This window comes from Nyctibius grandis, chromosome 4 (assembly GCF_013368605.1).
Source record: "Nyctibius grandis isolate bNycGra1 chromosome 4, bNycGra1.pri, whole genome shotgun sequence".
NCBI lineage: Eukaryota > Metazoa > Chordata > Aves > Nyctibiiformes > Nyctibiidae > Nyctibius > Nyctibius grandis.
The window spans coordinates 53,630,766-53,658,133 of NC_090661.1; the positions used below are offsets into that span (position 1 = coordinate 53,630,766).

The window sequence follows — 27,368 nt, forward strand, 5'->3', positions numbered from 1 at the left end:
GTTTGATCCAATTGTATAACGTGAGCAACAAAGATTGGTTGTGCTCCTGAATCAAAATAAAAGGTGTAGATCAAAGTCGTCCATCTTAAAAGTTACAAAGTTTGACATACGGACTGTGTTCTTCTGTTACAAATTTTTCATTACACTTCCTGTTCTGGAAATAACATCTCAAATGGATCAGCAGTTTTCTGAGAATGCAGAATGTTTCCTGTTTTTTCAATATAACCAGCTGGTATCACATCTGTGTTCCCTCAAATTCGAAAAAAAGAGTTGAATGAGCACAAACAAAGAAATAAATGCCCAGATCTACCAGAAACAATAGTTGAAAGCTGGAGAAGTACGAGAAGAACTTGACAAAGATGGCCTCTACTGTATGAATATTTTGCCACTGCTGGTATCCAAGAAGCTTCCAATAGTGAGGCAGTCTCAGGTTTTCTATTGCTGCTGGACCTATCTTGCCTCCAACAGACAAAAATCAAGTGTTAATTTAAATGCAGTCGTTTATGTAAGATCCACCACACTAACTCTGACTATGCAATTCCTAAAACACATGACTGCAGTTAGCTATAATTAGGACCAAGCTTGAAAGATCATATGGAAACTTCAGAAGCAACTGACTACAACTGAGCAATATGGAGAACACAGACACTATACCAGTTCAGTAAGAACTCCACTGCCTCCTTTTTACTCCTAGATACAATTCAGGACATAGACGCTAACATGTGAAGCAACAAAGATGTTCGGCACTTATTCTAAGATATTGTCTCTCCCAATATATACTGCATAGCAAGAAAATGGATTGCAAACATTTAAGGTTGGTGTCAGTAAGTTTACAGTGGAGAGCCACTACTGCGAAATTTAACCTTCCTAGCTAACAAATCACCCATAAAACAGTTTAAAAATGGGCATATTACTATAAAAAAAATTAAGTAGTTGCCTTTACACCTTTTATTGGCTGAAGTAAGTGGACAGTTATCTGTCAAATCCATGCCTAAGCAGTAGGAGAAAAATACTACATGACTTAATGTGTTGGTACATGATACCAGCTTAAAACCATTCATTTAAGTTCATTATATTGCTTCCATCTATATTTAATTAGTATTCAGCAACTGACATAGGCGTGCAATAGTTTTAACAGAGTGCCTGTTATTTAACCTCGAGCCTGTTATTTAACCTCAGTTTCTGACATCAATACACACAACTTTAATGTGTACCTCTGAAAGACTATCTCAAAATAAATTATTCAGCTGCTGAGAAAGCATCTTATGTACATTTACTATGCAAGGTAAAGGCATAGCACACAAGAATCTTTAAAACATACAGGGTTTTTAAATAAGCATACTATTTTGTTTCAATACCTGAGTAACATCTTGTATATGTATCTTAATAGTCATGGAGTACCTTGACTTTAGAACATGTAAGATGATAAAATAAATAGAAGAATCTACAGTCTGTTCCTTGCACTGGTACAAAAATGAGACATCTAATAAAAGATTTATTTTCTTTTTAGTCAAGGTATATATTAACTTTCCATAGTCAGATGCACTACCTACAAACAACCTACTACCAGTGCCAATGAACTTACATACGCTTTCATGTTGCTCTGTTTTCTTTCTCCCTTTTAAAACTTTCATTATTAGTATTATTATTTAGGAGAAATCAGCAAAACTAAAAAGAATTTTAGTTTCCCATTGCCATCCAGTGTTCCCTGCACATGAACTCTGTGCTTTTACTCTTCATCCCTGCTCGCTTCCAACTTTTCCTACTTTTCATTCCTTCTTCTACAGTAAGTGAACTCTCCAGTCCTTGTCCAACTAATTCTTCAGTCATCCCAACCTATTTGCTTTCAACTTTTTGTTTCTACACAAACTCAAATAGGAATCTGCCGGAAACTCTCTTTCCTCTGTCTACAGTTCTTAGCACTGCTGTGACAGAACACAGACAATCTGGCTTAGCTGTGAATTCTTATTTTGCTTGCTAGTGTTAAAGTTGCTATATGTTTCTCTGGTTGCTTATACTAGGACAGCATGGTTTATTTTTCACATTGAATTACTCTTAAAATAAAAAGTGTCTTTTCAGCTAGGGTAACTGCAACAAAGACAGCCAACCTTTGAAAAGAACCCCCATTTTCTATATTAATGCCAACCACTGCCAGATGGATGTATATCCCTACATCACTACTGTACTTTAGAAAACATTTTCCTGCATCTCAGATACCTACTGTTTATGCTGCAAGAAAGGAATACATGGTACTTTATGGAAATAATGAGACATGTTTTCCTTGAATAAATTTTCAATTTAATTCAAGCCCATTGAGGAGCAATGATGCAGGATGATAAGCAGGCATGCAGGGATGTCAATTCCAACACTAGCACACTGAACAGATATTTATATCAATTCCCTACTATGTGCACACTGTGTTTTTAACAACATATGCACATCATAAATGTTATCATTTACACTTGCATTTTCTTTTAAAAGAATTCACAAGAGCATCAGGATTTATAAAATTAAGTACAAAATAACTGTAAAATATGATGGTAATAGTTTAGTTTGGCTGAAGAGGCACTTGTATTCCAACCTGCTATATTTTGTGCTTACAATAGTCTGACAAAATTATCCTTGAAGGTAGCATTTTATTGAAAAACAAGGTTTCATTTTGTTGGAAAGCAAGGTTGCAGAAGAGATTTTATTGGTTTTTTTTCTCTCTGAAATTGTTGAGATTTGTAGTGGCTCTAATCTCCTGCGAAAATGAATTCCAAACCCATGGACTAGTGCTTCTACTTAATTTTCAGTACTGCAAAGTACAATTCCATTAAGCCTAAAGGACAGAGCCAAAAATAGAAGGCTAGATGAGACCTACTCCAAGGTCACTTGAGCTCTGTCCCACCGACACTACTGAAGATAAGGAGCAGAGCACTTCAAATTTGATCTTGTGGTCAACAAAGAACTGACACAGCACAGAAGGTAATGAAGCAACAAGCTCTCATCATCCTATGTTTATCAGTTGGGTCATTTCCCACTGAAACAGCTGAAAAGCACTGCACGATTCTGAGAAATAAACTGTTGTAATTCTAACCACGTGAAGTAAAAAATATGTGAATATACAGGACAGATGTCTCCTACATCATCGAACAGGATGGGACGCTATTTTCCTGATCAGTTTTGAATAGGAGACAAAGTGCATTCTTTCCTCTGCAAATCCAGGTCTGCATATGCAATATAAGCATTTTTAAAATTTCATTTCACTAACGTCAACATCCAAAAGTAAATGTCCGCATCACCTTAGGAAAATATAGAATACAATAGAACACTACTGAACACTAAATATGAACACTAAAACCAGATCTGAAGGTATAGAGTAAGAATCAGGGAATATTTGAAGGCTAAAATATCCCCTCATACTTCTCGGTTTATAATTTGGGCCTTCTTGAATACATTTAATATTTCTATAGATGCATACAGGAGGGTATGCATATGTGTGTGTGTGTGTATACATATATTTTTTAATATACATACACTTGTATGTATATAAAGAAATCTCAAATGCAAAATATCATCTAGGATATGTTTCCCACACTTACGTTCTTCGTAACTTTATTTTTGCTCGTAATCAGATACACTGTCATTATACAGTTGTCTGAACAAGCAGTCCAATTGCTTTTAAACTATTAGTTAATTCAACACTGAATGCACATTTCTAAATCACACTATTTTAGATTGTTAATAAGGGAACTTCAAGTATTATCTGGAAAGTACAATGCTTTCCGAAATGAAAATCAGCCTTCAACCAGCAAATTAATATGGCATCATAAAGTTACCTTAGCGCTTTTATGCCTTGTAGGTTAAAACAATCAGAAATTGATTGGCTTTGTCTTTAAAGTGATACTTGGACAAGTTAGAAGTTGAATCTTGCATTATATTACCATATATGACTTACTACCATGAGAGGAAATGAGGACTCTCACAGTTTGGCATGGACAAATTCGATTGCAAACCACTAAGTGGTTTTTTGCTGCCTACTTTTAATCACAACACCATATGCTTGGAAAGCATATGGAAAATATAATGAAAACTTATGTAGCAAAAATATAATCATAGTCGCATTAATCATTTTGCTTAAAAGAAAATCTTACCAAGCACTTTTGAAAAATTTTATTAAACTTTCACTGATATATCTTCACTTTCAGAGCCGTATACTGTTCTAAAAAGCTGAATGAATACAGTAAAAGGCAGCAACATAGGACAAGGAAAAGTGATTGAGTCAAGCTAAAATGACTAAACATATGTGTCTACAAACAAGCTAGGTGTTTAGGCTTACAACACAGTTCCTAGACCCAATGGACTCTACACAGCTATCAGACAACCAGCCAGTTAAGACTCAATTCACGGAATGACAGAACAGCTGATGTTGGGGAAAACTACGGTGAACCGTCCAAACCCCCGCCCAAAGCAGGATCAGATAACAGCAGGTTGCTCAGGGCTGTGTCCAGCCATGTTGTGAGTATCTCCAAATGGACAGAGATGTGGATGGAGACTCCACAGCTTCTCTGGAGACCTGTTTCTTTGTTTCAACACCAACTGCCTAAATACAGGAGTCCAGGCCTTCTGAGATGCTTTTGGATTAATTAGACATCCACAAAAGAAAGTCAAAGTCAGATAAAGCAGATCCGTATTCTTTGGGGAAGGCAGCTACATACTCAGCTCCGGTATATTAAATGTCACTATATATACCCATGCACGGGTAACTGAACAGAGAAATACATGTCTACTTAAGGCTAAACTTAAATGCATTCCAGGCTCTATTGGTTACTGACTAAGGCCCCATCAAGAATAATGGGAAACAGTACATAAATAGAAACCTAAATATATTTCTCAATCTAGCATCCACTGCCTACCATAACAGTGATCTCAAGCAACAGAAAAAAAAGGAGAGGAAAAAAAAAAAATTCAAATTAGACATATTGAGTCTCTATCATTGAAATTGTTCAGGAACACAGACCAGGTGATCTTACACTGCCCTTTCCAGCTCTCCAGAAATCTATTTAACATTTTATATTAATTTAAAGAGATATACTTACAGCATGCGCTCCCTGTATTGTCCGTACAAGGTTGATTCCTTTCCATACATAGATATCTCCATTCAGTGCACCAGAATATGTCACTTCATCCCTTGCACAGGCTAGGCACAATATAGTTTGGAGATCACCAGTTTTGCCAAAAACACCACGTTTTGGTGTCAATGAATTGCCACACAAGCTCCAAAACTGCAACATAAAGTTATTTACAAAGATGGATATTTTGTCTAATATCCTATAATTTAATATGTACATCTGGAAGAGAAGTATCTTACCTCAAAAAGACATCATCATTCTTACCCTTTTCCCTGCTTTAGTTCTCCAGGTGGTTAACAACTTTTTATGTTATTAACTAACTTTATCTTTCCATAAAATCAGCATAGCAGACTAGTTGGGAAGGAGTTTCTGGATATCAGCATTAAATCAAACTGAAATTCTTTCAAATTATAATTTGTGAGTCAGTTGTATTTTCAGTCATTTTTAAAAGTGTTTCATAATAGAATTATCTGATCTTTCTTTGATGTAAGACTTCCACTTTGCAAATGCTGCATTTGCACTTGCTGTTACTTTAGGCATCTAAAGATGCAATCTAAGCATGTAAATTTCTGATAAGGTTGTCATTTGCTCTGTTTGAAAAGCAGCTGGTTTTATTATAGACTTACTACTTCTCATCAGCCATCACGAGACTGAATTTCCAACAGGTACTAATGACTCCCAAAACTAAAGACAAGAGCACAATACTTGTCAACCAAATCTCCAGCTACACTCCAGTTTCTGAGAACTCTGCAGACAAGCAGCACTTGCATATTCCTTTCAAACCCTCCTGTCCAAACATGTAAATACGCACTGGAAAGTCAACAAGCTGCTGGAGTAATCCAGTGCAAAATGTGAAAGCATTTATTTAATCACTGCTGACAGGTTACTCTCATATTGCCTCAGCATGTTCCCTGTATACATGTTTACGAAACTGTATTTCACAGCAGGTCTCTCTGTTACCAATAATCTATCCAAAACTCGAGCAGAGACTTCAATTAATACATGATAATGTAAGCAGTTACAATGAACAGATTTTTGTACCAGAAATACTGTAATTAAGAAATAACCATATACTGATTAGACAAATCCCTGTATCTTAACTAGTATTTCTTTAATCAAAGTACACAGGTCATAGATTATATTGTTGCTTGAGAAGTAACTGCACAATCACTGCATAAATTAAAAACCTAGCTCCAATATGGAGGTAGGTAATGTATCTAAGAAAAGTAATTCCTCAATATCAGTTCACTCGGAATTATCTACATAACTTGATTAAGTAGTATTACAATTCGCGTAAAATATCCTGTCAGGAAAAAATACAATAGTATTACAAACGTGAAAGTAATTATTGATATCTGAAAGAACAAGAAGGGATGGTTTAAGAAAAATACACATCAACAAAAATCTCTTGCCTGATCCAAATCACAGAATCATAGAACGGTTTGTGTTGGAAGGGACCTTAAAGATCATCTAGTTCCAACCCCAAATGCCTATAAATCTCTAGGATTCAGATTTATAGTTAATGTTTCCTCAAAGAAAACACCAATTATTTTTAAAATGCCATTTTTATTTAAAAAAGCTTCGTAGAGCCTTAAAAGTTGCTCAGATAAACTTTTGCTTATCTAAATAGATACGTTTTGACATCATAAAGCCACCTTAAATATACTAAATCACTGTGGGCAAATATTAGCTCACTATTGGCATAATGGTCCTTTTAGATCTTGGAGTAGAAAAAAAAGATTATTATTAATCAAGCTCATGGAAATGAGTACACGACATGCTAAACACTATGCTAAATCAAAGACATATGCAACCTAGCCAACACATTGAACACTTTTTCCAATAAACAATTAATACATATTAATCTAAAAGTTCACTGTATAAAAAGCAACACATTTTTCCCACCACAGGAACCTACACGTAAGAGCCATACAGAACTCTGAAGCTGCCATCTACTGCTGTTTTGTGGTAACACAGAAGACAGTGCATGGGAGAAGGCAGTGACTTTAGGAAACATATTTGATGATAGTCAAGCATTGATAATCCTGCTGATGGAGTTAAACCTCAAAAAGCAGCTGTTTCTGCACGGCAGTTGGTACGTGGATCAAGAAAAGCAGGGTGCTTCATAGAAAACACTCTGCTTGAAAAGACTTGAACTTCCAAACTATGAAACCAGTAATATGTACAGAGTGTTCAAAATTACAAAGGTAGGAATAACAGCAGGGAAAAGAAAAGAATTAAAAGAAAGATCAAGCATCTTCCTTTCTCTTTCTATGGTATCCCCATACTATCTCAAACTGTAACAAATGTTTTTTCAACTCATTTCACCTCGGCAGCGTAACAATTCATTAACTGTTCATCAATCATAAACTTGAGTACCCGGACTCACCTTAAATGTGTGCATCCTGTCTTATGCTACTTGGGAATTCAAACAGCATGTTTTAGACAACGTAAATTTTAAACTATATTACGATCATTACATACGATGTTACTGACAACTGTTTCATTCCTTCTGCATTCCCTGTCAGGGCATGAACTCTTTTGAGCAGAGGCAGTCTGTTTTCCACTATATATATATATATCTTGTAAACTGTCTAGTGTAGTCAGGTGTGACCGATGATTGCAGTTCCTAAGAAGTAATACTATTCTTACAGAGGACCTTTCATAGTATAATTATATATTTGTTTTAGATTCTATTTTTATATATTTTATAGAGTATAAGCTACTGAAGCTTAAATATTTTATGAATTAACATCTATTTCATTACCTTGATATGTTTTACACCGCAGCTGACGAGCTTGTTTGGCTGGTACAAATCCCAAGAAATATCAAATATCTGCACAAAAAAACCCCAAGGATGTCAGCAGAGATGGCCTTTCTAGCATGGGGCAGTTAAAACAGTAAAAACTTGTAGCAAATTAATACACAATCTGAAAAGCTTTAAATGGAACTATTGGAATGACTTTTTTATTCCCTTGTTCAATACTGATATTGCAATATATAGCTCATATTAGTTCTGTTTGGTCCCCCCTCACCCCTCGAGTAATTACAACACATGATAAAACAACATAAAGGTTCATTTACGGACTAGAAAAATTTAAGAGTTTATTTGCATTTTGATTTCCCATATGGGGATTCAGGTCTAGGAAGTGCATTAATTTTGCACTTCCCCTACATACTTACAGTCTCAAACCATACACAAATAAACAGTGAGTTATGCATTTTATTTTAGAAATAAAAGTACCTATCTTAAAGATCTTCACATACCTTAATACATATCCAAGCTTTATGCAAATTCAATTTCTAAATCATAAAATGTTTTTGTTCAGACATAGCTCTACTATGTATACACAGACATGGTTTAACAAACTAAAATTACATTGACACTCAAGTTCTTTAGTTATACTTACTCTGTCTGTATGACCAGGAGCCACTGATAACAATTTTCCTCTTCTCCAGTCCCATACACAAACTGTGTTTTTCGAATCCAAACCAACTGAGACCAAACGCTAAAAATGTCCAAATTAAATAAATACAAATAACTCAATATATTAATGAAAGCTAGAGCCATCATTTTGAATGATAACAAATTCATAACATATTTCAGCTAGAAACAATAGCTACGTTTTATTATAGAAGAAAACTAAAGATACACCACCTTTTGCCAAAGCTTCCATAGATGCATCTCTTCAGTTACAACATCATGATCATAAAAAAGTAAGATCTTCTCGGATAACAACATATTTCTGATTTATAATGTTTGATATAGATAATTATATATAGCACACATGGCAAGCAGCAGACAGGAGACATTTGCAAAAAGGAATAATCCCACTGAAGTTAATGAAGCTACATGTGTTTACCTTTGATTACATATAACTTGCAGAATTTAAGTATTTATTTCACAAGTTCAGGAGATACAAAGAAAAAATATTTTCTTCAATCTTATTGGAAACAAACAAAAGATTAAAAACAGTTAAAAGCTTTAGGAGTCTTTTGCTTGATTCTTCAAAACGTGTATGAGTAACTATTCCTTTCTGAATCCTTTCTCAAACCAGAATCCAACGAGACCCCAAACGTACAAATTTCATGACATTTTTAACATTCAGAAAGAGTCTGAAGCCAGTTAAACTGTAAAACCAGGAAGGACAAAAAGATTGTTCCAAGAAAATATAAAAAAACAAAAGTTTGAGATCTTCCTATGCTCTGCAGCCTGTCTTGTCTTCAACTGTGAAGATATTTTGCACAGATTTCTTGACAGAAATCATTGACCATATTAGCCAACAGTCCACTTTTACTGTATCTGTTAACCAGTCAAAATGTTATTTTTCCTATAGAAATTCTCAACAGAAAGACTAACAGTATTAAAGATCGGATAAAAAGAAACTGAGTGATTTTGAGTTTTGTTTTTAAAGAAAATTAAGTCTTTTTGTTCAGTTTATGCATGAATTTTGACATCTTTGCAAATCTTTAGGACAAAGTTGTTTCACTGTTCAGCAGTTAATACCTACACACATTAAAGACAAATTCAGTTTAAATTTCTATGTAGATTATCAAAGTAAGTTTGTAAAAGCAAAAGCAAATCCCAAACTTAAGTAAATTTTTTCCCCAAAGGCAGAAACCTATTCCCAATAACATCATTTCTTTACTGTCCAAAAAGCTCCAGGCTTACGGGAAGAAAAAGAAACAAGTTCAACATGATTGCTATCCATGCTCTCTATTTATTAATGCCAGCTTCAATTTTTCAGATACTGCAAAGTCCAACCTTTCTATTCCATCTCTGAAAACACTCACAGAAGAAACATCAGTTTCAATTCCAGCTACACTTCCAAGTAATTCATTTCCAGTCCTACTGTAGAATAAGAGGCGTAAATATAAACTAGTTTTAAAATTACTGCATCCCCATCACAAAAAATCTGGGTGATGCCTTTCCAGACATAACTTCTGACTTCTCAAAAAGGGAGATTAAATGATGTTCTCCGTTCTCCTAAGAACTAGAAAAATGTTGTTACCAACCAGCTCACCCTCACAGTGGAGTACAGCCCAGAGAAGAGCAAAAAAACCAGCGAGCTCGGGAAAGAATGTACCATAAAGCAAGCTGAACTTCTCTCAACACCAGGGAGACTGGAGGGTAACCTTGGTTCTAGATAACACAGCTGTACCAGTGAATCATCAGGTTCCCCAAGACAATTAACAAAGGACAATAAATAAAGAATAAATAATGTCTTCCCGAGCTATCCAGACCAGCTGGGGGTGGGGAGGAGAGCGTGTATGTGGCACAGCCCAACATGAAGTACAAAAACTGAACAACTAATAAAACAAACTTTGAAGAGGGCAATGGGCTTGACCTCACTTCAATCCACATATTCCTTCCCAGTGACTGGAGATGCCCAGCATCGTGACAGTGATCATATACAGACCACTAACAGGAACCATGTTTTTCTTATTATTCGTCTGTATATTGCAATTGCTTCTGTTGTGATTTCACTATATTGCTGTACCACTGAATAAAAATCCCATATAATGCCAAATAAGAACGTTTATTATCAATCATTAAACCCTCTAAAAGAACCTGGTCAGGGACTCTGACAAATGTGGATTTAAAAGGATAGGCAAGATGTAAACACACATATTTTGCAGATCTTTCTGAACTGGATTTGTGTTCTACTATATTTCCATACGGAGACAATTCTGGAGGCGCAGATCTTGAAAAACCTGTATCCACCACAAAATTCTGACCATTTATGGCTTTAAACATAAGAATCACTGCTGGGTACTCCTAGAAAAAAATGACAGATCCACATTCAGATCTTTCCAAAACACACAGGGGATGCATAACTGCATTCTGAAAAAGAGTTAGGGGACTTCTATCCTAATTAGATACATCTTGACCTTAAATTATCAAGGCTGTTCAGAGGAAGTGACACGAGTTTACACAGACAAGAACAACACAGAGAAAAGACATCACCATCAAGTAGAAATGAAGTTCTAGAAAGAAGCTGACTCTAGAAGTTGACCCTCTAAGCCATGAGAAACTTAGAGGATAAAATCTGTAGATCATTCCAACAAACTCAAAACCTCCCTACAACAATTACAGCATATATTAACAGAAACAAGTTACGGTTAGGCTTTTCTCTATTTGTGTAGAGCTCCATTTGATATTGTTTTAATAAGGACAGCAACTAGTCTCTACAAAACATCCTTACTCAAGAAAGCAGTAATAAGTAACAGATATTGACCTTTTTAGCAAGCAAAAGGAATCGAGAATATAGCTAAATCTGAATATCACATTGCAAGGCTAAGTGAGAGGGGAAGAAGTGCTGCATAAGACCAGGAGAACACAACTGCAGAAAGGACTTCCATGACTAATAGCTCTTCAGCTGCTACCTAATGCATATTTTCCATTTCTAATACATCAGTCAAGAAATCCTCTTTACTCATAGGAGCAAGTGTCTGGTAAAAATGATCTCCCTTATAAGTAGCAGCTCTGAGAACCAATTTACTACTCAGAGAATGTTTTAAAGTAACAAAATTATAATCCAATAAAACCTTTTTCTTGACTCTTAGATCCAGGATACATGAGTCTGAACAAACAATCAAAACATGGAGAGCCACCAATGCACGCAAAATGCATGACAGAAAAGGGTATACTGGTTGAAGACATTTGGAGTCCAAGATGAGTAACACAAGGGCATTGCCATCACTTTATGCACAAGACACCCCTGCACAGGAGAGGTCCACTATCTCCAACCATTTGGTGTAACCCTGAACTGTGGCCCACAGACCACAAGAATCTCCCTACCACCTCATCTTCATTCAAAACTCTTTCAAAGTTATGTTTTTCTTGCCAAATGTGAATATTTGTCAGTCACTACTAATGCCAACTTTTTTTCCTCAACTTGAGAATAAGCAGATAAAACCTGAGTCAATACACTTCCTTAAAAAAAAAGCTACATAACAAGATTTCTGACAGATAAACAATTTATTTGTTTGAAAAAAAGAGTATTAATTACATACCTGACCATCTAAATCAAAAGCCAAGCAAGCTATACCATGTGTGTGAACATCTTTCAGAACAGATACAGTCTGCACAGTGTATGAGTCCCACACGCAGATGTATGGTTCTTTTCCAACTTGACCTGTTGCCACCAACACACGTTCAGGATGCAAAGCAAGGCTGCCAAAGAAAAAGATACAAAATATTTTTGCACAAAACTTTTACATTTGCCTAGTTGGTTGCATTAATATTTTTCCTTAAAAATGATTTTACAATATTTTCCCATTGATAATAGATATTAACAAGTCACTTTGTATCACAGATTCCATAATAGCTCTAAAATTTCCTTAATACAGTATGTGCCACCACCTTTCTTGAATTTGAACCTTTAAGCCTTCTCCAATTAAACTAGTTGCAGAATAGTCATTAATCCTCTGTTTCAAAACACAGAGTTTATTAAATTAGGTAAGATTTTCATGCACTAAAAAACCCACCTATTTTCTCTTTCTATTTCTTAACATTTAAAAACACAAAGGATGGAAAACAGAAGTTAGTGTTTAGCTATCTACACATCTATCATCAACAGACAGATATATGTATCTCCAGAAGTACTTCATTCCATATACTATTTGACATCCTTTTTATGAGAGGACTGAATAGTCTTCTGAAGCTATCTCTCTGCTCATCATACAAAAAGCCAAGGCATGACTAGCTTAGACTAGATGTTACAACTAGACTTCAGATGACTAAACTGAAGTGAGATTAAGATTACCTTAAATATCTTAATTTTAATATAGAACAACTGGGAATAGTTGATTCTGAATATTTATTAACTTTTCACATTTCTAACATTGCAGAGAATTTTCTTATAGTTCATATTTCACAGTCTTTCAAAGCCCACAGAGGATCATCACAACTGTTTTGTCAAATCTCGGACCAAGCGAGAAAGCACGCTAGTCAGCAAGATAGTTTTTTGTTTTGTTATGCAAGCAAGCTGCAAGGGAGGACATGAGGTCTGACGATTCGTATTTCATAATACAGAAAAGTAAGAAAGAATATATTCTAATAGAGACCCAAACAAGCTACTTGATGACATTCTACACAGACTAGGTACAGCAGTCCAAAATGATGTGAGAAATACCATACGTGAGTCAGGAAGATAAAATTTCAAAAGCTGGCTATTTAATTTGGCTAAAAAATTTCCCCTCCTAACTAATGATAGAGTAATAATGATCTTGAGAGACTGGTGGACAGAACCACTACCAACATATACTAGATTTATTTATCTTCTCAACATCACTTGGAAAGAAGAAAGGTTGAGCACTTTGCAATGGTGAGATGATCTTACACCTGAACACAGATTTTGATAAATGAAGTTCAAAGGGGGGAGACAAGGGGAGTCTATAAACATAGAAGAAATAGCCAGGATAAAGGTGATCAGGAAATGACCAGAGAAAAAAAAGAACTCAAAAGATGTATACATTTTCTATATACAAAAAGAACAAGAGAAAAACATGTTAGAGGTTGCTTAATATTTCATGGTCATGCTACACACAATACACTTCTATATTTTTTCTATTTTTATATAGCATTTCAGTTGGTTGATACTGCTTGACAGATTCCACATGCACAACTCTGAGAGGAACCTTTAACTTCAAAGTTTCTACAAAAAGTAAAAAACCTCTGGACCTTTCAACTTTTCTATGGCAATTCCTCTTTGCTACTCTGCATTATCCTCAGCACCGGGATCAATCAACCAACATTTCCCCACTTCGCTTCTCTTCAATTCCATAGTTATTTCTCTGGTTCCTCCCTTCCTTCTTTACTTGACAGAGCAACTTCATAATTAAAAAACAATGCAGAAAGGAGACGGTAGGCAAAACTTATCACAGAACTTAGATTTGGTCAGTTCTGCCACCTAATCCTGACCAACACCTGGGCATCCCCCAGAGCACACACAGGCAGATGGTTACACATGGGCAAAAAGGAAAAGCATCTGGAGGGGGAGAAAATGCTGCATTGGAAATGATCTAATTTTTACAATGACACTATAGAGACGGAGAGGTAAGACCATATGGACAACAAATTCAAGAAGAGAAAGGAAGTGAAAAGAATAAGCAATGGAAAAAAACAGACAGACTGAAAGTAAGAGAAAAAGCAAAAACACAGCAGTCGTATGACTGATTGACAACCTCTTCAGTCCCATAGTTAGCTCTGGTATTAGAGCATTGTGCAGTTTCAGGCAAGTAAAAACCACCCCACAACTGCAACTTTGAAAAATGCTCAGGCACCAAATTGGACACACAAAAAAGCACCTCCATGCCGCACCTTACATAACACTTTCCAGCAACCAAAAATTAGCTTAGTATGTTTTTAACTAAAGACCAGAAGCAACAAACGCAATGCATCAGAGATGGAAGGGACAGTGGTAAAGGCACTACCAAGGGCCAGGGAAACATTGTCCTAGGCCAAGTGCGCCAATTAATTCCACTCGAAACTTATTAGGTGAATATAGAGAATGTTTCCTCTCTTTCTAATTAATAAATGGCAAATAATAACTAATAGCAATATCATAGTATTAGTTCTTTCTATATCATGATATAAAATATTGGCTTAAACAACTGAGCTCAAATTTTGCCTTGATATGGAATAATGCAGCACAAATTAAGATCCAAAGTCTGCATTTTAATCACAACAGACAATGCTGTAGAATTACCAATGTCCTTCCCCTATCACTTCCATCTCTATAGTAAATTGCTAACAACCTTTCTAGACAGTCGTTCGAAGCAGAAGAAAACAAATATACAATAAATATTTTAAAACACCAAGCTTTTTTTTAAAAGTGCCGATATGCAGGGATTTCAGGGAAACTCAACAGCAGAGCTGTTGGCAGTGACTGAAGAAAAACTCACCTGAAAACACCTTCCCTGATCATTTCTTCCAGACCAAGGAGTAAAGTTAGGTTAGGTACTACCTGAAGTTAGGTTAAAGTACTACTTGCAAGTATTTTATCTCAGCGGCTACCAGGACAGATGGAAAAGGGAAGCATGGAAAGAGTCAAGAGACTGCTATTTCTATAACCAACACTAAGAAAAGGAACCACCACACTTATTTACATGATTTTCATATGAACTGTGAATGATGTGCTTTTACTTAATATTCAAGTCCTGGCTACTATTACACCCATGGATCACCATGCAGAATTCCGTGTCTGGAATTTGAGTCCTGATCAAAACTCAAGGATTAGACTCCAGTTTTAAGCAATATGGAGACCCTTTTCAGGTCTTTCATTGGACTATGACTGATTAAGCAATCCTTACGGGCATAGCAATTAATACAAAAATATAGTATCCTGGTCTAACCTCTAGAGTAAAAGCATCAATACAACTCACATATTCAGGAACTTTCATTACTAAAACAGTCCTGTGCAATGCATTGTAAATAGATTCTTAGTGCAGGAAGAAAAAATATAACTAGAATGGCTGTCCAGAAATGGATAAGTATAAACATTTGCTGTCCAGGGGCTACGCTGACTCATGTGCATGATGAAGTTAACAGGATCAAACAATGAGTGATATTTGTCTCTAGATACCCTGGTCTCCAAGGATCTCCAAGACACCTCTACAGAGGTGTTAATAGCGTACAACTATTGGGATGGTATTTGAAGTAGTTGCTTACTATCCATCCAGTCAGTCCCTGAAGACAGGCAGAAAAGCATGAGTGTAGCTCAGCTCTTAAGACAGCTGCCAAATCTGTTGGCGTGGGCTCTGTGGACTTAAGTACACCGAATCCCTCACATGGATCTTCTCACATTTTTTCTCCTAGGGAGAAGATGATTGCTTAGCAGAATGAGAAGCTCTGCACTCAGAAGGAGAGAACTCATGTTCCTTTTACTGCCCTGGTAATGAAAGCTGGGATGACCTATCCAGGTTAGACTGCTGAAATTCTGCTTGCACCTAGCCCACACAGCTAGACTGTAAACTTGTGCCTGATTTCTTTCCTCTTCCTTGAAGGACGACTAAGCTGATGAATGAGATATCGCTGCTCGTCCAAAAAAGGAAACAAATATTCCTAATAAGACAAGTTCTTCAAGCCTTCTTGCTTGCCTCTGGCCTTTCTGACCTGGGCTTTTCAAGAACAGATGTTAGATCTAACATAGTGTCTCTGAAGAGACAGATACGAAGGAAAATGCCCAAAAGGCAAACGTGACCATGACACAAAGCAGGAATTAGGCTAACAAACTGCTAAGTCAAATTAATTTCGAAATTGGCTACAAAATTTGATACTTCTCAGAAGAGTTCAGAAGTTAGAAAATTTGAAAAATCTGCCTGTCACTATTGCAACAAAACCAAATAGCTGGATCTGCAGGAAATTGAGATTTCCACTGATACCTCTGACTGACAGGTCTTCTCCTAGACAGATACTCAAAGCAGGCTGAAATACAGTATTATAATTTTAACAGTATACTGAAAAGGGGCAAGTTTCTCAATTTAGTGCATTCAAGCTCCTCTTTTACACTTCATACAGGAAAGGTTCTTTCTCCCTTTTAGAGCAGCATGTAAGCATTCACATCATTTTGAGCAGATCCATGCACTGTACAATATCTATGTTAAATTAATGATATTAAATATTAATGGCAGCTTATGGAAAAAAAGTATAAAAACTGTCCATACTATGTCTGTTTGGGGTGAGATCAGAGTCATGGACATGACCCTCCAATTTGTATGAGGTTTGTAGTGGCAGGGGTTTCTGAAGGAGAATAGCCTATAATAAACTACTTTATAATAAAAGAAATTAAGATTTTTCCATCTTTACTTGGTTTGTGCTGAGCATTAACAGGCATTGATTAATACAGACAAGCTGCAGACAAGGATACAGTATTAAAGATGATGTTTCCTTAGCAACAATATTGGATGAAAATCCAAGAATATATTCATGTGACTACTTCCGAGCTTCATAAAACTAGGGCACCAGTAAAAATGCACAAAAGAATACTGCAGTAAAATAACTGCATCTCAGGCACCTATTAATTAAGAGTTAATTTCAAGTGTGAAATTGTTTCTATGAGTAAATACAGAAAAATATTTTCATCGTATGTTTACAGACATTTTCCATACAGTTGTGGATATTTTCTTATTTGCTGCCATTTATCCATATTTTCCCAGAAAGAATGACAGGAGAAACTACAAACTATTTCTGTCATACTATTTAATTTGTTAAAGCAGAAAGGGCTGTAATCAGCAAACATCTCTCATCAAAGTTGAAACAGACCAAGTCAGAGCACACTTACTTCCCATAGGCAAAACAAAGCAGTACTCATCACAGAGCATCACTACTGGGTCTTCCATACAGTTACTGTCACAGTGCCAATAATGCCAAATATTGCTTTCTGAAGATTCCTTAAATTGTACAAGCATCCAACTTCAAAGTAAGAGAGTCTGAACTGGGGACAGGGAGGGTGGACTAAAACTGTACACTGATTATTCACAGCTGCAATTTATCTCATTACCATTCCATATTCTCCCCTCTCAGATCTGAATTTTTTTAGATTAACAAAAAACATTTATAAGCAACCTAGAGAATCCTAAAAATCGCTTTGGGCTCCTATTTGTTTGAAAACTCAGCATAAGGGAAAAAAAAATGACCAGATGAACTTGAAAGAGAAGGAAAGAGTTAGAGAGTGAGAACAGTAACACTGATGCAAAGTTCCCAACTCATCAAATATGAGAATGGAGGAAAAAGATTCTGGGAACTATACGCTGCTTCACGCTGATGCCCATTTTTGCCTTGCATAATCATGTCCTCCATTGCTGAGGAAGGGATTGCCTTAAGCTTTCTAGAAAAAGAGTTACCATCTCTAGAAAATAGAGTAAAAATAAAAATATTCCCCTTCTTTTCAAATATGAATGATTTCACCAGTAACAATAGAAGAACTCGTGTTTTGACTGAGCAGGGGGCGCTGTTTTTTTTTCCAAATTCTACATGATCTTGACACTTCCATCACCAGGTTTTCACTGTCTGAGGTAAGTTTCTTTTCTAACATGTCCCTTGAAAAAGAAGGCAGCAAACTTACTTGCATTTTCCTAGCAAAAAATTCTTCTCACAGAAAAGTCAGAAATATCATAATCTCCAAAATGATCTGGAGATAAATTTGCTAGACAACATCCTGTTATCTTTTACTAGCTACTCATATGAAAGAAGCAATTCTGATTATAATAACTGGTGGTACAACAATGTGACATACTACAGCCTGAAGGTAACCAAGGAATGGAATCCCACCTAAAAAAATATCCAACTTCCTTCTTTCCTCATGAGACAATGCAAGGACTTAAGACTCATTCTTTAAACCATTATTAGATGTCAACTGTCAAACATAACTCTCCCAGTACCAGCAGCAAAAAAAAGGGGGAGAAAAAAAAAAAGGAAAAAAAATAATACAGAAAAGCAAGATCTGCAAGAAACAAGAGGTACTGCAATCAGCTGTCAATAACTTAAGAGGGAGGCAGTCCAGCTATTCATCTCCTTTGGGTCACTGCATTCGATGACCTGAAAGAGATTCCTTAACAAATCAGCAGACACTATTAAATGATTTGGTTAGGATCTGTCAGTCGTGAAGTTAGAAACCGGTTCTTCACTCCTTAATACAAGCAGTGAAAAGCATACAAACCTACAAAATGATCACAGATTAAAAAACTAAGGCAGCCTAAAATTAAAGTGGAAATACTGATTTCCCATTCTAACCAGTTTACAAGCTAAGAAACTACTTAATAAGCTTAAGTAAAGATTATCATGCTGTAGCCACTTACTTATGTGGACACAGAGACAAGTATGGCTATAAAATTCAAACAGACAATTTCAAATAAAGTTTGCAATGAAATACAGGCTAGAAAGGGTAACTGAATGACAAAAATCCTTATCACAGTTATAATCACTCTCATTTTTCACGGCACAAAAACTCATTGCACTGTTTGCTGAATTAGAAATAGGCAGAATAAAGGATTTAAGGGCAAAGAAGCATTTACTCCAAATCTTTTAGCCAGGAAAATTTCAAAAATTTCCTTCCAGAAAAAGGATATTTTGGATGCTTCTGACCTCACAAGTTAACTAAATAAACTTCCTTGAGGTGCACAATTTTCTTGATTCTAAATCTTTCACTATTATGATAAAACCCTTCAAACAACCCTTCATTCAGTCATTACTGTTTGCTTCTTTTCCATAAGAGATTTACAACAGTTTTTAACTACTAGATTAATCTTCCTTCTATTATTTTTGAAATTTATACTAGATCTTCTAGTATTACATAGAATAAAAAAATCACAGATTGTATAAGCATATTGAACAGCAATTCAGTCTTCTCTCCTATGGGATATATTATGAAAAACTTATCTGAATATGTGAGAACTTACCACCTGAATATTCAAGAGTGGAGTCACAGAATAATTAGTGACAACTTTTGAAAGGTTGTTCTTTTATACAAAAAGGTCACCCTGATAAAATTAGCAGTTGGCTTAAAATAAGGAATAGTGGGAAGAAGACAGTGGCAGAGCTGCTAGTGAAAAAAGCACAATATTCTGTGCTTCAATGGACTGTATTTCATTACCAACCAAAGAAGGTTTAGAGCAGAAGAGAGCACTAAGACAATCTTTATCTTGCCAACCTTGGAGACTGCAGATACACTAGATTTCTTCCCACACTCTTGAGAACAGCAGGCCTACAGGTGTTCTGCAGGCGTTAGCCAGGTGTTCACCTACAGAAAAGGAAAGCCAGGGGCATCTATAACACTTGTCTCAAATTCAGCATCCCAGCATTTAACTTCGTGCCCAGCCAGGATACCACTTAAAGTTGAGACAACATCTGAACCATCGTTTAGAAACACTATAAAAATGTGATGGAGGCCACAGAACAGAAGTATTTACGGGAAAAACTGTCTGCTAAAACAAACAAAAACCCCACATGTACCAGAAGCATAAACAAAACAGGAAAGAAGCATGGGAAAATGCAAGAAAACTAAAGGGACTTCAAGGTCAATGTGTATTTGGTAGGCAACGAAAGCTGTTGTACATGTGGGCTCGCAAACTCATTCACTAAAAACCACTAAAAAGGAGAAGACGAATAGAGAGCATTCATGAGCAACACTTTCAAGAAAATACAACTCTTCTGCTCTAAAATTATGTTTATCTCAAGAATACTGATCCAGTTGACTATTCCCAATGAGGTAATGTAATGTATACTCATGATCATAAGCATATGCTGTAACCTGCAAAAGATAAAATCACAATTATTTATAAATCATTTTATTACTGAATAATGTTCCAAAGGCTATTCATTTTTATGGTATTAATTTCTATGGTAGAAGAAACAGCAATAGGTAAAGGAGGAACCTGTAAAAATGCAAATATCATCTAAAGTGCAATCCAAATGTAAAAAACACCAAACCAAACATTTACCAGTTCTTCAAATTCTCCTGTTATTTCCCTAAGTACTCTGGAAGACTATTTAGCTTAAAATGTCACACTCATCACAATAAATCTTCAGGCAATTTCCAAATGCTGTCAGATGCCTTGTCTTGACCTAAGATAAAGCATCATTCACCTTGCTTGCTCTTGTAGAGGGATTATAAGCAGGGAACGAGGATTAACACAGTTCTAAAAGTCAGGAGAAGGTTTATACAGTTGTCAGCTAACCAAAACACAGAATTAATCCACTCAATCTGCATGCATGCTGTCTTGATAAAATGGAGACATCTCACCACCACTCACCTTAAATGACTAAAATGCATAAATGCTTTTAAGTGACTTCTACCCTTAAGTATATTTGGCTTTTTTTCCCCCACCTATATCACCATCTGACATTTTCAGAAGCTTTATTATTAAAATAGTTACCCTATAATTCAGAAAATTGAAGTATTACTGTTATTTTAACATTACATCCAACTAGAAGTAGTCACAAGAAATGTGCCACATAAACAGAAAGAAGCAGTAAAACAATTCTTTTCCATGTAATCTTTTAGAACATTGTTATAAAACTATGTCATATCTACAAATTTCATTCTCCAATTCTGGCAAAGACAAAATACAAAACATAATCAGTAGTGAAAAGGGTGAGCTAGAGGTCAGAACACAATGATTTTACTATTACTATGAACATTTTATAAACACGATTTTCAGCTTGGACACATTTGCTTTATTACTAGGTCTGGTCCTTTGCCTCAGTTCTCTTTCTCTTCTGTTCAGTTGAATTCTTCACCTGAATCAAGTATTTTATTTACATATAATTTTATGTCAAATATCTAATCAATATACATTGTATGAAGTCAAAGAAGTTTAAATTGTAATACATCCTATAGTCAACACAATGTAAAAAGCAAATGAAAGAATTCCCTGCATGTCATCTGTCACAGATGTAGCTAAACCATCAATGGAAGTACCACTTGTGATACCTATAAAGCTGATTACTTTGTTCAAAATGACATCATTCTCTCCAAAGTTATGGCACTAACTCTTTGGACACATTTCTTGAATTCAAATCCCCAAGAAACACCCACTCCAAGTCTCAGCAACCCTTGTGAAGAGGAAAGTTTAAATCTGAACAGAATGCCAGAGCCTGCTCAGGTGTCCTCCTGTGCCAGCCACAAATCCTATCCACTGACTAGGCATAGGTTGTTCTAAAAGGATGCATAGGTGAGGATTTTCTGAAGACAGGGTCCTGGTTCTGAGACTGGATAAGCATACCAGCAGCTTGTTAGCTGAATCAAACACAGAGAAATCTCTTGGAACTAATCTAAAGCATATGTTTAAGATTGTTTTATTTCCACATACCTATCTTAAAACCTAGTAATTCTGTTTATATTTGGACGGCCTAAAGTAAAAAAATTCCTGTGAACAAACTGGCTTACCTCAGCTCAGAAAAAGAGGCATTTCAATTCACAGCTCAAGAGACGTTATTACTCCTGTTGTACGAATCCACTGCTTTTCAGCATAGGAACATCATTCTGATGCAAAACAATGCTAATCCACAGACAAATAATACCAAAATACCTCCAAAAAAGTGAGCCTTCTGAAATATTTGTCAAAGATGACCCCATGAATATTTAGGCAATAAGAAGTTGGACATCGCTATTAGGATGGGAGTTAAAATAAAACTTTTTTTTGGCTAAAATGGGAGGAAGTAACACATGTTTTTAAAGCAAAAGAATGAGACTGATCTGGGCATACAGATAAGGGTCTTGATCCATCCTATCTGCAGGCCAAAGCAATAGGCACTATAAAGAAAACTCCTCTGAAAAAGCTTGGAAGATCAAACAGTGACATGAAATTAGAAAACTGTGAAAAACGGATGGAAGGATTGTCCACTGTATCTTCTGAAGTAATATCTGAATACCCAGGGCTTTCATAGAAAGATAAACATCAGGCATCATCTTACAGACCCTATTCAAAAGAAAAGGAGTCTACCAGGAAGCCCGTCAACAGTAATGAGGATTCCCAGTAAAGGAAAGTCTTTTTCAACTAGGCTGAAGAAAGTTATTCTGAAGAAGAAATATAATATTTCTCTAGAGATTTAATAATACAGGTATCCTCTAGCAGCTAGGTAAAATAACAAGAAAAACTGCTCTTCTCACAGAAATGGTCACAAAAAGACATCTTGCTTTAAACGCACTGTAGAAGTGTAATATCTCACCTATCGCCAAAATAATAGGTACGTCAGGATGGGGCCTTCAAAGGACAGATTTTCTTCATGTTCACAGGCTGATGATGATATCTCCAAGAGTGATTTTGCTCAACTCAGATATCAGTTACTAATGAAGACCAAAGTTTGTCCTCTTTCTTAGTAATGCTAACATCACTTCTGCTATTTTCATGACCGAAATTAAACGAAGAAAGACAAAAACTAGCAATGAAAGTAAAGGTGGTCAACACTAAAAATATTCCAGGGATTTGTTATCAGATGGTACACACACTGGAATTCTTTGTGGTTTCTATCTTTTGCAATATACAACTGACAAGTATCATAAGCCCTGCTTAAAAATTCAATCATATCTTTTGCTACCAAGAGTTAAGGCAATCTTGGCCGACTCTGACCTTTTTTTGTGCAAATCAAGCACTGCATTTTGAAAGTCTATTACTATCGTAATAGCTACAACAGCAATACAAATAATGATAGTGGTCATTTCTTGTAGAAATGAGAGTCTTCTGTAGCCACTGGAGTAATCAGAGCAATCTGTGCCCTAATGCATGTAATTTACACAGAATCACAGAATCACAGAATCACAGAATCACAGAATGTTAGGGATTGGAAGGGACCTCGAAAGATCATCTCGTCCAATCCCCCTGCCGGAGCAGGATTACCTAGACCATATCACACAGGAAAGCGTCCAGGCGGGTTTTGAATGTCTCCAGAGAAGGAGACTCCACAACCTCTCTGGGCAGCCTGTTCCAGTGTTCAGTCACCCTCACCGTAAAGAAGTTTTTCCTCATATTTATGTGGAACCTCCTGTGTTCCAGCTTGCACCCGTTGCCCCTTGTCCTGTCAAGGGATGTCACTGAGAAGAGCCTGGCTCCATCCTCATGACACTTGCCCTTTACATATTTATAAACATTAATGAGGTCACCCCTCAGTCTCCTCTTCTCCAAGCTAAAGAGACCCAGCTCCCTCAGCCTTTCCTCATAAGGGAGATGTTCCACTCCCTTAATCATCTTCGTGGCTCTGCGCTGGACTCTCTCTAGCAGCTCCCTGTCCTTCTTGAACTGAGGGGCCCAGAACTGGACACAATATTCCAGATGCAGCCTCACCAGGGCAGAGTAGAGGGGGAGGAGAACCTCTCTCGACCTGCTAACCACACCCCTTCTAATACACCCCAGGATGCCATTGGCCTTCTTGGCCACAAGGGCACACTGCTGGCTCATGGTCATCCTGCTGTCCACTAGGACCCCCAGGTCCCTTTCCCCTACGCTGCTCTCCAACAGCTCTGCCCCCAACTTGTACTGGTACATGGGGTGGTTCTTGCCCAGATGCAGGACTCTACACTTGCCCTTGTTATATTTCATTAAATTTCTCCCCGCCCAACTCTCCAGCCTGTCCAGGTCTCTCTGAATGGCTGCGCAGCCTTCCGGTGTGTCAGCCACTCCTCCCAGTTTTGTGTCATCAGCGAACTTGCTGACAGTGCACTCTATTCCCTCATCCAAGTCATTAATGAATATATTGAATAGTACTGGTCCCAGTACCGACCCTTGAGGGACTCCGCTAGACACAGGCCTCCAACTGGACTCTGTCCCATTGAACACCACTCTCTGGCTTCTTTCCTTCAGCCAGTTCACAATCCACCTCACTACCCGATCATCCAGACCACACTTCCCCAGTTTAGCTGCGAGGATGCTGTGGGAGACCGTGTCAAACGCTTTACTGAAATCGAGATAGACCACATCCACAGCTTTACCATCATCTATCCACCGGGTTACGTCCTCATAAAAGGCTATCAAGTTGGTTAAGCATGACTTCCCCTTGGTGAAGCCATGCTGAGTGCCCCTAATGATCCCCCTATCCTTGATGTGCCTAGAGACAGCACCAAGGACAAGTTGTTCCATCACCTTTCCAGGGATGGAGGTGAGGCTGACCGGTCTATAGTTATCCGGGTCCTCCTTCTTGCCCTTTTTGAAGACTGGAGTGACATTCGCTTTCCTCCAGTCCTCAGGCACATCTCCCGTTGCCCACGACCTAGCAAAGATGATGGAGAGTGGCCTAGCAATGACTTCCGCCAGCTCCCTCAGCACCCGCGGGTGCATCCCATCAGGGCCCATGGATTTATGGACGTCCAGGTTGCTTAATTGGTCCCTGACCCAGCCCTCATCTACCAAGACAGATTCCTCCTCTATCCTGACTTCTTCTGGGGCTTCAGGGGTCCGGGGCTCCTCAGGACAGCCTCCAGCAGTATAGACAGAGGCAAAGAAGGCATTCAGTAACTCCGCCTTCTTTTTATCCTCTGTCTCCAGGACCCCCACCTCATTCATCAGTGGGCCTACATTGCCTCTAGTGTTGGCTTTACCTGCAATGTATTTGAAGAAGCCCTTTCTGTTGTCCTTGACCTCTCTTGCAAGGTTTAATTCCAAGGAGGCCTTAGCTTTCCTAGTTGCCTCCCTACATCCTCTGATAACAGACTTATATTCCTCCCAAGTGGCCAGCCCCTCCTTCCATGATCTGTACACCCTCTTCCTCCACTTGAGTTTGCCCAGCACTTCCCTGCTTAACCATGCACGTCTCCTGGTACCCTTCCTTGACTTCCTACCTGTTGGGATGCTCTGATCTTGAGCTCGGAAGAAGCAGTCCTTGAATGCTAACCAACTATCTTGGGCCCCCTTACCTTCTAGTACCCTGTCCCATGGGATTTCCCCTAGCAATTGCTTGAAAAGGCCAAAGTTGGCCCTCCTGAAGTCCAGGGTTGTTATTCTGCTAGCTATTCTGGTCCTGCCACATGAGATCCTGAACTCTACCATCTCATGGTCACTACAACCAAGGCTGCCCTCAACCTTCACCTCTTCAACCAGACCCTCCTTGTTAGTAAGGATTAGATCCAGCAGCGCTCCTCTCCTAGTTGGCTCATCCACCATTTGCATCAGAAAGTTATCATCAACGCACTGGAGGAACCTCCTGGACTGAGGATGGCTGGCTGAGTAGGCCTCCCAGCAAATATCAGGGTAGTTGAAATCCCCCATGACAACCAGGCCCTGTAATTGTGAGACTGCTCTCAGCTGCCTGTAGAAGGCCTCATTACCCTCCTCATCCTGATCCGGTGGCCTGTAATAGACACCCACAACAGTATCACCCCTGCCAGCCTGCCCCTTAATTCGCACCCACAAACTCTCAACTCGCTCCTGATCCGCCCCTGGACAGAACTCAATACATTCTAGCTGCTCACTCACATAAAGAGCAACTCCACCACCTCTCCTTAGCGGCCTGTCTTTCCTGAACAGGACATAGCCATCCATGACCACATTCCAGTCATGCAAGGTGTCCCACCAAGTCTTTGTAATTGCCTCTAGATCATAGCCCCCCGACTGAACACGGATTTCCAACTCCTCCTGTTTATTCCCCATGCTGCGTGCATTGGTGTACAGGCATTTCAGGGAGCGAGCTGGGCACACCGATTTCACCCCAGGGGGATGGGAGGCCTCCTGGTCTACCTCAACACTAGAGCGTTGCCCCAGTGGTGCAAGCCCAGCTACTACCCCATCCCCCTTCGAATCTAGTTTAAAGCTCTCCGAATGAGCCCTGCTAATTCCTGTCCCAGAACCCTTTTGCCCCTACGACATAAACCTTTCTCATGTATTACGGTCACGCCTGGTGTCTTATAAAAACAGCCATTATCAAAGAACCCAAAGCCCTGCCTGTAGCACCAGTCTCGTAGCCAGGCATTAATAGAGAGAATCCTACTATTCCATCCCACGTCATCACCTGAAAATGGAAGGAGGGAGGAGAAAACAACTTGTGCCCCAGACTCTTTCACCAACCGTCCTAGGGCCTTGTAGTCTTTCTTCAGCCCCCTCAGACTATGGGATGCAGCTTCTTCCCCACCTGTCTGGAAGATCAGCAGGGGGTAGTAGTCTGTGGCTTTCACCAGGTTGGGGAGTTGCCTGGTGATATCCCTGATTCGGGCTCTAGGCAGGCTGCAGACCTCCCTGTGATGGGGGTCAGCTCTGCATATTGGGCCCTCAGATCCCTTTAGGAAGGAGTCTCCAACCACTAAAACTCTTCTCCTCTTCCTTGTGGAGGAGGTAGCTATATGCCTGTCAGGTTTTTCTGACTGTGGTGGGACCTCTGATATAGGTTGCCTCTCCACCACTTCCCCATTGGACCAGCTGTATTCCACTAGGGCTTCATATCTATTGCTCAGAGGCACCTGTGGAGGCAAAGTAGGCAAGGAGGACACTTGCCTTTTGCCACGGCCATAGACTTGCCTCCACTCACTCCTCTCCTCTAAGTTATTGTTTTCCACCTGAGAGGGGCAGAGTACAGGGGTCCCTCGATCCTGGGAGCTCTCCGGCAGGTGCTCCCATTTTTGTTGCAGGGAGGGCAAAGCCTGGCTCCACCAGTCTATCTCCATTTCAGCCTCCCAAATGCTCCTAAGCCTTTCTACTTCGGCTTGAAGCCTTTCAACCTGGCTTTGCAGCTGTGCCGCTCGGCCGAGCAGATCATCTACTTGCTCACAGCGCACACAGCCCCCTGACACCACAGAGACGCTGTAGCATTCCCTGCAGCCTGCGACC

General features: G+C 38.3%; 1 protein-coding gene across 4 annotated transcripts in view; it reads right to left on the reverse strand.

Annotated features, from left to right (window-relative positions):
- The window catches only part of EML5 (EMAP like 5), a 124,473-nt gene that overhangs the window by 87,083 nt on the left and 10,022 nt on the right, over positions 1–27,368 (reverse strand). For all 4 annotated transcript variants that reach the window (XR_011047910.1, XM_068397597.1, XM_068397598.1 and 1 more), the window contains exons 2-5: positions 12,132–12,291; positions 8,525–8,623; positions 7,882–7,950; positions 5,082–5,267 (exon numbers count right to left, since the gene is read on the reverse strand). Coding sequence is in view for 3 of the 4 variants with exons in the window: in XM_068397597.1 (XP_068253698.1) it covers positions 5,082–5,267; positions 7,882–7,950; positions 8,525–8,623; positions 12,132–12,291 (514 nt within the window). In the remaining variant the exon portion in view is untranslated. The remainder of the gene's footprint in view (positions 1–5,081; positions 5,268–7,881; positions 7,951–8,524; positions 8,624–12,131; positions 12,292–27,368) is intronic.